The sequence below is a fragment of the Bufo bufo genome, chromosome 4, assembly GCF_905171765.1.
Source record: "Bufo bufo chromosome 4, aBufBuf1.1, whole genome shotgun sequence".
Lineage (NCBI taxonomy): Eukaryota > Metazoa > Chordata > Amphibia > Anura > Bufonidae > Bufo > Bufo bufo.
Window position 1 is genome coordinate 204,571,949 of NC_053392.1, and position 12,523 is coordinate 204,584,471.

The 12,523-nt window shown below is 38.6% G+C and overlaps 1 protein-coding gene across 1 annotated transcript in view; it reads left to right on the forward strand.

Moving 5' to 3' along the window:
* Positions 1-485: 485 nt before the first annotated feature.
* The window catches only part of NLGN1 (neuroligin 1), a 602,903-nt gene continuing 590,865 nt past the window's right edge, over positions 486-12,523 (forward strand). Inside the window, exon 1 of the mRNA XM_040428249.1 lies at positions 486-1,254. Within this exon, the coding sequence (XP_040284183.1) occupies positions 762-1,254 (493 nt within the window). The 5' untranslated portion in view covers positions 486-761. The remainder of the gene's footprint in view (positions 1,255-12,523) is intronic.

The following is a 12,523-nucleotide window of genomic DNA, read 5'->3' on the forward strand; positions in this document are numbered from 1 at the left end:
TATCTATCTACAGTATCTGTCTATTTATATATCTATCGATCTACAGTATCTATCCATTCCATCTATCTACAATATCTATCTAGCTACAATATCTATCTATCTATCTATCTATCTATCTATTTATCTTTCTATTTATCTATTTTATCTATCTACAGTACCTGTTTATCAATAGATCTCTCTGTATCTCTGTATATTGTCTAGCTAGCTAGGTATCTTCATATGTTGATTCCATTATAGATTTTCAAGATTTGCTTCTAGTTTTATAAGTTAATGTTTGTGGGATCAAATATTGCTTAGTCATTTTTTTTCATATTCTAAATAATAAAGCATCCATCCAGTGTATCATGAAATTAATTAACGTTGTCTTTCTTTGCTATAATTACAAAAGAGAAAATATTATAGCTTGTGCAGCATGTAATTATTACTGTCCGCTTTATATATTTTTCCCTATTAATGACGTATTCTTCATTTTCTCCAGGAAATAGACCTACGGCTAACTGGATTTGATTTATAAGAAGTAAATGGCAGTTCTTCTGATATTGCTACTATGGAAAACAGTATTGTCAATAGAATGTAGCCTGATAAATAGTGCTTAGTGAAGATGCTGCTTCAGTGAGTGCGAAATCAATGGAAGATTCTTACTGCGTGAAAACCCTTCTGAGATTTTCCTGGCAGGATCACATTTAACAAACCTGATACATTTCCTTCAATTCGAAGTGGATACAAATAATATTGCTTTCCTTTGCAACTAATGTGGGACTATGGCATTTCCAAAGTCCAATCGGCTGAACTGTTTATGGAGAATTGCAAGGTTGCGCCTGCTACCTATGGGATTGGATGTCATGTTTCCTTTATGCATATTTGGATTTCTGCTTCATATTACAACCGTATACTCGCAAAAACTGGATGATGTGGACCCAATAGTTGCAACGACTTATGGCAAAGTACGAGGCATTAAGAAGGAACTAAATAATGAAATACTAGGACCTGTTATTCAGTTCCTTGGTGTTCCTTATGCTGCTCCTCCAGTAGGGGAGCACCGTTTCCAGCCACCAGAGCCTCCAACAACCTGGGGAGATATAAAAAATTCCACCCAGTTTGCACCGGTCTGTCCCCAAAACATTGTAGGAGGCAGGCTTCCTGAAGTTATGCTTCCTGTTTGGTTCTCCAACAACCTGGATGTAGTTTCTTCCTACGTGCAAGACCAGAATGAGGACTGCCTGTATTTAAATATATATGTTCCAACTGAGGATGGTGAGTTACCTGCGGATACAAAAACCAATGAGATTTATTTTATTTTACTTCTTTTGCTTTCTTCAGTTCTAACCATATTAATCCTGGTCATAGGTTGCATGCCTGGTTAGTTGTTAGCATGCTGGCTTTTGATGTGCATGATGCTCTTTTGTGTGTGATCCTGTTTTTGTACTCATGTCTACACTCATGTTCTCCTAAGGCACGGGTATTACAATGGAAGGTATTTCCTCTCTCCTACCTGCCCATTGATGATACATTTTCCTACATTTGCATGTGCAGGCACCACAGCGTTGGAAGCATAGCCAAAGGCAGAGCTAGGTAAACGGTGTTGCATGCTCCTACTCTCTGTCATGGAGCTCCATGTTATTTTTTAGTTTTTTATTCATTTTTCAGTAAAAAGAATATCCAAGGAATGTGTCCGGAAACCCGGCAAGAAAATATGTAGAAAAGGAGGTATGTATTACAGCTACAGAAGAAAAAAAAGCAATAAACAAAAGTGGAAAATGCTAAGGAGAGTAGGAGTAAGGAATCTAAAAAATAACCTACATAGATATGGTAATGATATAGCCTAGGACTCTGACAACTTGGACATATATTGCCATAAATTTACATTTCGTTAAACCTACTTTTATTCTTTCAGATAGTCTTAGATAAATAGGAATGAAAATTTCTCCGCTTTTATTATATCACGTATAGAATCATTTGTTTTATTAAGGACCCTATGTGCAAGGTATTTAGCTATGGGCAAAGGTGACTAATAAGAGGCTGAGTTGCTTAGTTGCATACTATAGTCTTCGTTAACCGTTCAATCTATATTAACATACCATGTTTTTCAAGTGATACCAACAGTATAGTATAGCCCACATGAATATATAATCCAAATGGAGTCGTTTCTGTGCCCGATATGGCTACATAGGTGCAAAATTACAAATAGACTCCAATAGGAATCAGTTTAAATAAGGTTTTGTTACATTTTTACTCTGAGCTGTTGTATGAAATGCTGTTCCTTTTTTAAAGTGACCAGGTGCCGCATTTGTTATATTATGTACATCCTGAGGATAGATAATTAATATGAAATGCCTGTTAAGGTTCTAGCATATCAGGGTAGATTTACTAATCCTGTAAACAGCGTAAACTTAGGCTGCCTAGTCAGACTGAAAGATAAATATGGTACATGGCTGGCCACTTTTATCTAACATTATATCACCTATTTGTTGGCTTAGTTTGTCACAGAATTATATTCCAGAATTGTGGTGAAAATGTTGCATCTTAGGCCACCTCCTTTCCCTATAAGCTATACCCCCTTGACATGCTATACGCTAAGGATTTCTCTAAAAGTAGATTTGCACAAAAATGTACAAAATTGCAACAATTTTTGCTAAATTTTGTGTAGTTTATGACAATGTTTAAGTGTAATGACATCAGTAAATGACCCACTATGTACCAAAAAGGTAGCCTGAAATATTTAGCTCAGCCCCAACAAGTGTTTCACTCTGAACAGTTTCATCTGGACTTAAAAGGTCCAGGTGGATTCTCTCTAGCAGAGCAGCAAGGTCAACATTTTATCAGATGATATGCAGAACCTGGCGTAGTCATGGCAGGTTATCAAGAGAGGCTTTCCATAAAAAGATGTTTAAATTAATTGTTACCTAAATTAAAGAGCGGAGAAAATTTCAATCAAAATCTGTATTAATGGGCATGCCGAGAGTGTCAGGCTGTAAATAATTACTGGACAAAAACAATCACAAATTAATTGCTGGATGAGTGAACATGATCCACAAGTAATGAGACTGTATTTAGTTCATCAAACAAAATGGCTCACAAATTTCACAATTTTCTTTTTTTTTTAAGTTTGTATGTTAATTTTGGTTTTTGTTTGGATTTTTTAATCGAAAAAAAGACATTTATGTTATTAATTAAAATGCAATTCCAACTTTTGGTATGTTATAAATAAAATAATACATTGGTATTGTAATTGGCATATCAAGCAGTTGGTGCTGCATATAATTGAGTTAGGTTTATCTTGTGACCTCTGATCGGTCAATTATGTCCCTGTGAAATATTTATCATTATTATGTTGCCTAATTGAAAAGAAAAGGGTATATTTTGAACCTGTGCTTCTGATTCAAAGTTTTTTTTTTTTGATTTAGGGAGTTGTTCCATCTCAAATTTTGGTGACATATCGCTAGGAAATGCCACCTATGTCCAATAGGCATGGGTCCTACCTCTGAGACTTGCACCTATCTCCAGAACAGGCCACACAGAGTGAAGGAGGGAGCATTGTGCATGCGCAGCATGCTCTCCATTCACTTCTCTGGAATTTCTGAAAAGAGCACTGAAAAAATGCTCGGCTTTTTCTGGAACTCTCGTAAAAGTGAATGGAAAAAGTGCTGCGCAAGTGCGGCCACCTCTCCATTCACTTTTCTGAGAGTTCCAGAAATAGACGAGGATTCTCACGCTTCTCTTTTCAGAACTCCCTTAGAATTTAATGGAGGTTGGCCACCCTTGCACGTTGACCCCTCATTCACTTTCTGGGCCCCTTTCTGGGCCAGAGGAGGGACCTGTACCTAGTTGACATCTGTGGCATATCTTAGTTATATGCTACCAAAATGTGAGATAGGCCAATATCTTTTGTGGCTTGAGCACCTTTTTAAATTTTCTGACATAGCTAAGGGTTTGTTGAGAGTCTTTTCCAAGACCTAAACAAAGCACCCTGTATCTTTAGCTTCCATTGGCTTTGTTGACATCCATAATAAAATCTGGCATGATATCTCAAGGACAAAGACTTGTTAAAAGGAGGTTGAAAGTGCACATTTCCTCTACATGATGGAATTAAAAAAACTATAACTCAAAGACTGAAGTTGTCTTTTCTATTGCCTCTGTTCTGTAAGTATTTAGACACTCATTTTCAAATATCAGTAATGTAGAAGCTTCAGGCATCGGGATATATTCCAGGGGATGTGTCTCTGTTAATTTTAGATGCAATAGCAATAAGACAATAGGATCAATAATCCCCTGGACTTGAAATATGTTTATTGTGATCCATCAGAAATACAATATGTGCACTTTGCCTGTGCACCTAGCTTCTGCCAAATTAAGTCTCATGAGATACAGCAGTTTTTGATGCAGTTTGGTGGATTTTCTCCTCTAGGCTTTAAGGGATATTTAAGATTACACATGTCAAGGCCATGCAATTTAACTTTAGCAGAAGCACATTTTCTAAACCAGTCATCTTTACAACACTGTTTTGTATTAAAAAAAAATCCACATAAACGTGGTGCTCTGACATTCTGACATCATTACTACTTCAATAGTGTTAGGGGTGAATACAGAACATTACTAGACATTTTACCACTAATAACAAAAACCCACCTAATTATTGCATGGTAATTAGAATATATACACATTATAACAAATAATATATGGTGAGATAACTTTTTCTAGTACACTACAATTCCATTATTGTGGTACCTGGTTTTATATGTGAGTGGCTATGTGATTGCACCATAGATCAGAAGTAGTTATTTTTATTTTTCATTATCTTGCCCAGCTCTGTGCCATACCTTTGTTTCAATGCTGTTAGAGCTTGCAGTGAGCAGGATTTCTGTGTAAAGATCTACTGTTCCCATTATTCCTCTCTCTCCTTACATACATGGTCTCTGTTTAGAGCTGGCACCATGCCTCTCTGTTACAGTTTGTAAGTTAGTGCTGATGTTACTGTCTTCACACCCACGGAAGGTCAGTCACTATGAAACAGTTTTGCTGCCAAGCATGAGAAATATATTTCTTCCAGAGATAAAAAAGGAAGGGAGAGAACTTAGTAAAAAAGTCATGTGATTTCTGAAGCAGGTCTTGTGCATCAGGGAGGGGAAGAAGGGAGACAACCACATATTCAGTGTACAGGGGGCATCTCAACCACATACATATTATTGTACTAAGTGATAAATCACAAGGTATGTAAACCATTTGTACAAAATGTTTAGTTCTCATAAAACTTCTTTAATTTAGTGTTATATTCTTGCATTTGCGTTGATGTTCTTAAAGGGATTGGCCCATCTGGGACATTGATGACATACCACTAGGATATGCCATCAGTGTTAGATAGGTTCTTGTTCCACTTCTGGGACTTGCTGCTATATCCAGAACTGGGCCTCCCAAATGAAAAGAGAGCAGCCGCACATGTGCAGCCTCCTCTATTCACCACTCGGCTAATTCCAAAAATAGTCAAACACAGTGCGTCTATTTTCGTTAGTCCCATAATGGTAAATGGAGAGGTTGCTTCGCTTGCAGGATGTGCTCTCCAGTCACTGCTTTGGGGTGATATGCTCTTCTTCACTTCAGGGGGCCTCATTCTAAAGATAGGAGTGGGTCCCAGAGGTGGAACCTGCACCTATCTGACATGGATGGCATATCCTGGCAATATACCATTAATGTCTGAGATAAGAATACCCCTTTAATTTTACAGAAACATTATTGTTTTTAATGTTAGAAGGAAAAGTCTAAAGAATAAACTTACACATTTAGCTCATCTTAGCTCTTTAGATATTAAGTATTGCAGTGTACAGTTGTTCCGGTGCCAGTATGTCATGATTGTAAATGGGGGTACAGTGGGCAATTCTAGAAAGTGCTTTGTAGTCTTAGACAGGGCTGCAGTAATTTATATGTCATTTGCTAGTGTGCAATGCAGCAGTGCTTCTTATTATGCAGCCCATCAGGCATAAGTAATTAGCAATACAACCTATTACGCTGACTTAGGTTCAGAGAGGCGTAAATAAAGATGCATGACTCCTATGTACCCTGTGCAAACTTTTATTGCCATTCATCATTATAAAATCTGTTCTTGTTAAAAGATGCTGGCCAAGTAAATTGGGTTTGGAGTGTGGCAATTGATTAAATGTTCTTATTTGCAAATAAAAGTTGAATGTGTGTCACTCTTTGACACTCTCCTTGGTTTGATGATTTACTTTTCACGTGGAAAAAATGCACAAACCTTATATTTGTATCTGTGTTTTTCACTCTAACATTCCTAAATGAATAGGCCTTAATTTATCAAGATCAGCGTGTGCCACATTGGTCTTGATAATGCCTGGGCGTCAGTGTGCCAGACTGAAATCTTCAAATTTTAGTTTTATAGATTTACGCCAGTTTCATGTGTAAGTGATGAATGTCCCGGGACCATTGGCCCAGACCAACCTGCCCTCAACATACTGTACCTCTATTTCAGAAATTGAGAAGGACAGAGTAAAAACACCAGATCTGACTAGATTTTGTCATAATAGTGTTTAAGACCACTAATACGCCTTTTTACTGACGTAAACAAAGGATGTTTTAGCCAAACAGATGGCGCTAATCAATAATTATATGTACCCAAAATTGTGCATTAAAAACTATAACTTGTCCTGCAAAAAATAAGACCTCATACAAGTACATTGATGTAAAATCAAAAAAGGTAAAGCTCTTGGAATGTGATTTTTTAAAAAAAAGTGCATGATCACTAAGGGGTTAAAAAGTCTCAAAACTGGGTTTTGTGACTTTGGAAGACCAAAAACACGGTGCAGAGGAATGATAAATTTCCCTCAAAATCTCTAATTTATCTTATAAATATTGTAAAATTAGTTATGTTATAGTTTATTCTTTTAGAGAGAGACTGATAGAGGTTTTGTAATATTAAAATAGTAGAAACACTCTCTACTGCATGAGTTAGACAAACATGTAATATTGTCATGGACATAGATCTTTTTTTTTTCTTCAGAAACTGCTCAAGTTACCATCACATATCTCTGGTAACATATCTTAACCCAATTTAAACTGAAATGTGCCAGATGAGGCCTGATGCTGTTTAGTAGGTAGAATATGGAGATTTTTTTCTCTCGCTCTAGAAACTGATAGCCCCCTTTTCTTGCTTCTTCTGATTGATGATTGAAAGTGTTGCAGGGATAATTGAGAAAGGAGTCTAAAGGGCTCCCTAATAGTTTTATACAAGTCCCATTATTATAACTACAGCCTTGTTTATACAGTATAAAATAGTACAGTATAAAGTGGTACATAATACTCAATGTCCACCATGTATGGTTACAGTATGGATGTTGGGAAACACATGAATTTTTAATTCATCCTCCTCATGGCATAACCCCATACAAATTGTCACTTAGACTCACTTACACATTGGGTGTAGGAAGCCTGTGCTAGTCACACTTAGTCCAGTTCATTGGAAATGAATAGAGACTTTCTATTCAGCTTTATGAATAAGACCGGATGGATTTATTTCTCCTGCCGGGGCTAACTTCACATGTGTTGGATGGGAGTTATGTGCCTGGAAAGAAAAACGCTTTCTATGTGGTGGGAGCAGAACATGTGTGGGGGGTAGAGGGTGTTTATTTTTTCTTGAAAGTCATCCCGAAATTTGTAGTTATTAGTTCTTTGTGCAGAATTCAGAAGAACACACACAATTAATCTTTTTTTTATGGTACATCCAGTAGCTCTTCTTCTTTTATGAAGGCTATTGCAGAACAAAAGTTATTGATGAAATTTACCAGTAAAATTTATTCTGGGGCCCACTGTTTAGCAACATGCAAATACTATCCGCTCACACAGCAGCAGGCAGAAGCAATATGGTACAATATGTTTGATTATGGGGGGCCCCGCACTGACTGTGAGAGCGAAGGTCTATGGGCAAGGAGGATACAAGGTAGACTGACTGTACCTAGAAGTCATCTCAGCCACCTGATGTATCTATAATAATACAGTAGGTACTTTATTAAATAATCTGCCCACTTTTTTATATGAACACAGGCTGGTTGAGGTGCTGTATGCTGCCTTTCTTCATGCAGTGCAGTCAGTGTACTGTTCCATATTCTACTTGTTCAAAGGGACTAGGGGCCAATCTTGCCCAGGGACCCACTGGGGCCTGTATGTATGTAACATTTAGCCAACATTCCCTTGGCTTATGTTAAGTTAAAAAAAGGATCAGGCTTACTGTATTTCTAAGAGATCTCGGTCAGCAGCCTACTCCCCTTGTATTGAATACACATGGCATACTTGGTCCATGTTTATCGGGAATTCATTAGGGAAATCTTCTGACCAAACAACCAATGGACAACTATTGAAAGTGTACAGACACTTTTATTTAGCATATTTTAGATATTTATTTTGTACATTGGATTGTAGTTATGAGAAACCTGCCTCCAATGCCTCGAGAATCCTTAACATAGTAACATAGTTTATAAGGCTGAAAAAAAGACATTTGTCCATCCAGTTCGGCCTGTCATCCTGCAAGTTGATCCAGAGGAAGGCAAAAAAAACCTGTGAGGTAGAAGCCAATTTTCCTCACTTTAGGGGAATAAAAAATTCCATCTCGACTCCAATCAGGCAATCAGAATAACTCCCTGGATCAACGACCCATCTCTAGTAGCTATAGCCTGTAATATTATTACGCTCCAGAAATACATCCAGGCCCCTCTTGAACTCTTTTATTGTACTCACCATCACCACCTCCTCAGGCAGAGAGTTCCATAGTCTAGAGAGAACCTACAAAAACTGCCAGGACGCTTATGATGTATAATTACTTTATTGCAAAATTACATATATTTACAAACATGATTAAAAGAGAGTATGGTGCAGGAGAAAAGAAAAGACAACATCACTGGAGGATAAATACAGTGGATACATGTCCATAAATCAGTCCATCTGTATGATATATTGAAGGATAAACGCGCGTTTCGGGGTACCTTCGTCTGGGGACATTCTGGGGACGAAGGTACACCGAAACACGCGTTGGGGTTGGCGCCATCCTGGAGGAGACACAGCATGGGTAATTGTTCTATGTCCTTGGATTGTATGTGACATGTTTGCATATGCTTTTTATCCTTCAATATATCATACAGATGGACTGATTTATGTATCCGCTGTGTTTATCCTCCAGTGATGTCGTCTTTTCTTTTCTCCTGCACCATACTCTCTTTTAATCATGTTTGTAAATATATGTAATTTTGCAATAAAGTAATAATACATCATAAGTAGCCTGGCAGTTTTTGTAGGTTCTCTATTGTGGTAGTTTGCCATAGGCTTATGCCAACTAATTTCTATTTGAGTAACAATTCCCTGGTTGGGGTATATATTGGTTTTTGAGTTCCATGGTCTCACTGCTCTTACCGTAAAGAATACTAAAGAATACTCTTCTATGTCTGTGTACAAACCTTCTTTTCTCCATACGCAGAGGATGTCCCCTTGTCACAGTCACAGTCCTGGGGATAAAAAGATGATGGGAGAGATCTCTATACTGACCCCTGATATATTTATACATAGTTATTAGATCTCCCCTCTGTCGTCTTTTTTCTAAAGTGAATAACCCTAATTTTGATAATCTTTCAGGGTACTGTACTCTCCCCATTCCAGTTATTACTTTAGTTGCCCTCCTCTGAACCCTCTCCCTCTCATCATGGGCCTCTATGCCCCTTTTGATGCAACCCATTATCCTATTTGCCTTGGCAGCAGCTGCCTTATACTCGTTTCTGCAGCTTAGTTTGCTGTTCACAAAAATTCCTAAGTATTTTTCCATGTCAGTATTACCCAGTGTTTTACCATTTAGTATGTACCGGTGACTTGCATTATTCCTTCCCATGTGCATAACCTTACATTTGTCAGTGTAAAACCGCATCTGCCACTGATCTGCCCAAGCCTCCAATATATACAGATCCATCTGTTGCAGTATACTGTCCTCTTCCGTGTTTATTACTGTACACAGTTTAGTGTGATCTACAAAAATGTATATTTTACTGTGCAAGCCTTCTACAAGATCATTAATAAATATATTGAAGAGAATAGGGCCCAATACTGACCCCAGAGGTACCCCACTAGTGACAGTGACCCAATCTGAGTGTGTACCATTAATAACCACCCTCTGTTTTCTATCACTGAGCCAGTTACTTACCAACATACAGACATTTTCTCCCAGTCCAAGCATTATCGTTTTATATACTAACCTTTATATACTAACCTTGGGGAGGAAAACTAATTTTAGGAAACCATATCTTCAATATTGTATCTATTATTTGTACAAAGCTATCATATATGTCCTGAATGTTTGCAAAAGGTTTTAAAAGAAATGTCATAGAGAATATATAGATGCATTTGAGATCATGGGCAGACATTGCATGCTGGTCCCTTAAGTGCTCAATTGGCTTTAAATCTGGCAACCGGTGTTGCAATCTGGCAGAGACATTTCTGGGAAATCCTTGCTGTTTGTGGGCGAGCATTATCCTGCTGAAGTCAGTCATACCCTGCCAATTTGTGTTTTATATTATCCTATTGACATGTTACACATCGTTACTATGTTAAAACCTCTTTACCCAGTTCCCAACAGTCCATAGAGTATAAACATCCTGGGTGGTCGGGACAACTGTACATTTAATGCTGAGCCTGGGGCCCACTGTCAGTGACTGCAAGACTTTCCATAAAGATGGCAGGGATAGTTCTTCAGTTCTCCTCTGTAACGATCACATCCACACACACAGGGGGAAGGATAGTGACCACTGCGCTCCACCCTCACCCCTGGCCCTGCCTACTTGCCTCACGAGTCCTGATGACAGGGGACAACTGGACCACAGTTCCTTACTTAGGATATGTGCAGGGAAGACAGACAAGACAAAATACGGAACGTGAACGGACCGGGTCAGAACCAAGAGAGCTACGCAGTACAAAGGGTTAAGCAAAGAATGGTCAGGAGAAGCCGGGGTCAAATACCAGGAGAGTAGAGAAGTACCAGAGGAGTCCGCAAAGAGTAGTCAGGTGGGAGCCGAGGTCACAATACCAGGAGGGATGCGCAGTACAGGAGGAGCAGGCAAAGGATCGTCGGGGAACAGGATCAGGTGAGTATTCAGTAGTCCAACAAATAGCCAGGAACCTAGAATTAACAGGCAACCTGTGGCCAGCAGGCTGCCTGTATTTATAGTGGGGTCTGAGGGTCATGTGACGTGGCCAGCGTCACATGACGGACAGACAGACAAGTCGAGCACCGAGTGATCAGCTCGGCGCTCAAGTCAGACCTAGGAGCAGGGAGCCTCCCAGCTAGCAAAGCCGCCCTGGGAACGAGGCCAAACACAAATCCTCGCTCCCGAAGCTAAGCAGCAGGTCTGCGGCTTATGGGAGACCGAATGCGCCTTTGGCGCCCCGTGACATCCTCCCTTCCTGATCGCTGTATACACAGTGCTGAAGTAGAGCTGTGTATACAGATCAGGAAGTGCTGTGTTGTTTCCTGTTCCGATCTCAGCGGTCATGTGAATGCCGGTGTTTGTAGGACATATCGGGTCATACTAGACCTAGATCTGCTCTGCAGAGAGGTTTTACAGTATTGTATAGTGCTGTACAGCATATCTGGGGGTAGTATCCCCCCTTTTAAATGGGGCTACTATGTCAGCCCCAGTTATACAAGAAATCAGTGGTAAAAAAATATATATGTAAAAATGTAATGTTATACGTCCCTCAAAGGTCTTTATGACCTTATAGGGGGCACAAAGTGTACAAAATATTGAGTAAAAAGGCTTTGTAAAAAAAAAAAAGTTTCAAGTGTAAAAAAAAAACTTTCCCCTCAGAAACCCATTTATCATTGTACAAAATAGACATATTATGTTATTGCTTCATCTGTAATGATTGGTTCTATAAAAATATTACATAATCTACCCCATCAAGTGAACACATAAAAAAGTACAATAAAAACCATGCCAAAACCATTGATCACCTTGCCTCAAAATAGCAAACAAAAAGTTCTCTATAACCCAAAATGGTACCAATGAAAATGTCATCTCATCCTGCAAAAAATGAGCCCCACAAAGTGGACTTCGATCTGAATTTCAGGATAAATTCGATTAGGTGCAAAGCCAAATTTCCTTGTGCTTCGCGGTAAAGTGAATCAGTTTAAACTGAAATAGTGTAAAAAAAACAAAAAAAAATAATACTTACCTGCGCAATTTCAAGCAATATCTTCAAGCAAGATGGCGGCGGCCAGCCCGTCATGAGCAAATGGATCAAGTAAGTATTATTTTTTTATTTTACACTCTCTTATTTATATCAGATGCTGTTATCATCTATGAACGCGGCATCTGAGGGGTACAATGACAGGGAGCGGCGCAATGTCCGATCCCTGTCATTGGACCCACTAATTATAAAGAAATGTGCTTCGTGATGAAGTAATTCGTCACAAAGCAGGTTTTTTGTAAAATTCAGCAAAGCAGCCAAATCACATTTTTTAATACTTCGCTCATCACTAATTATA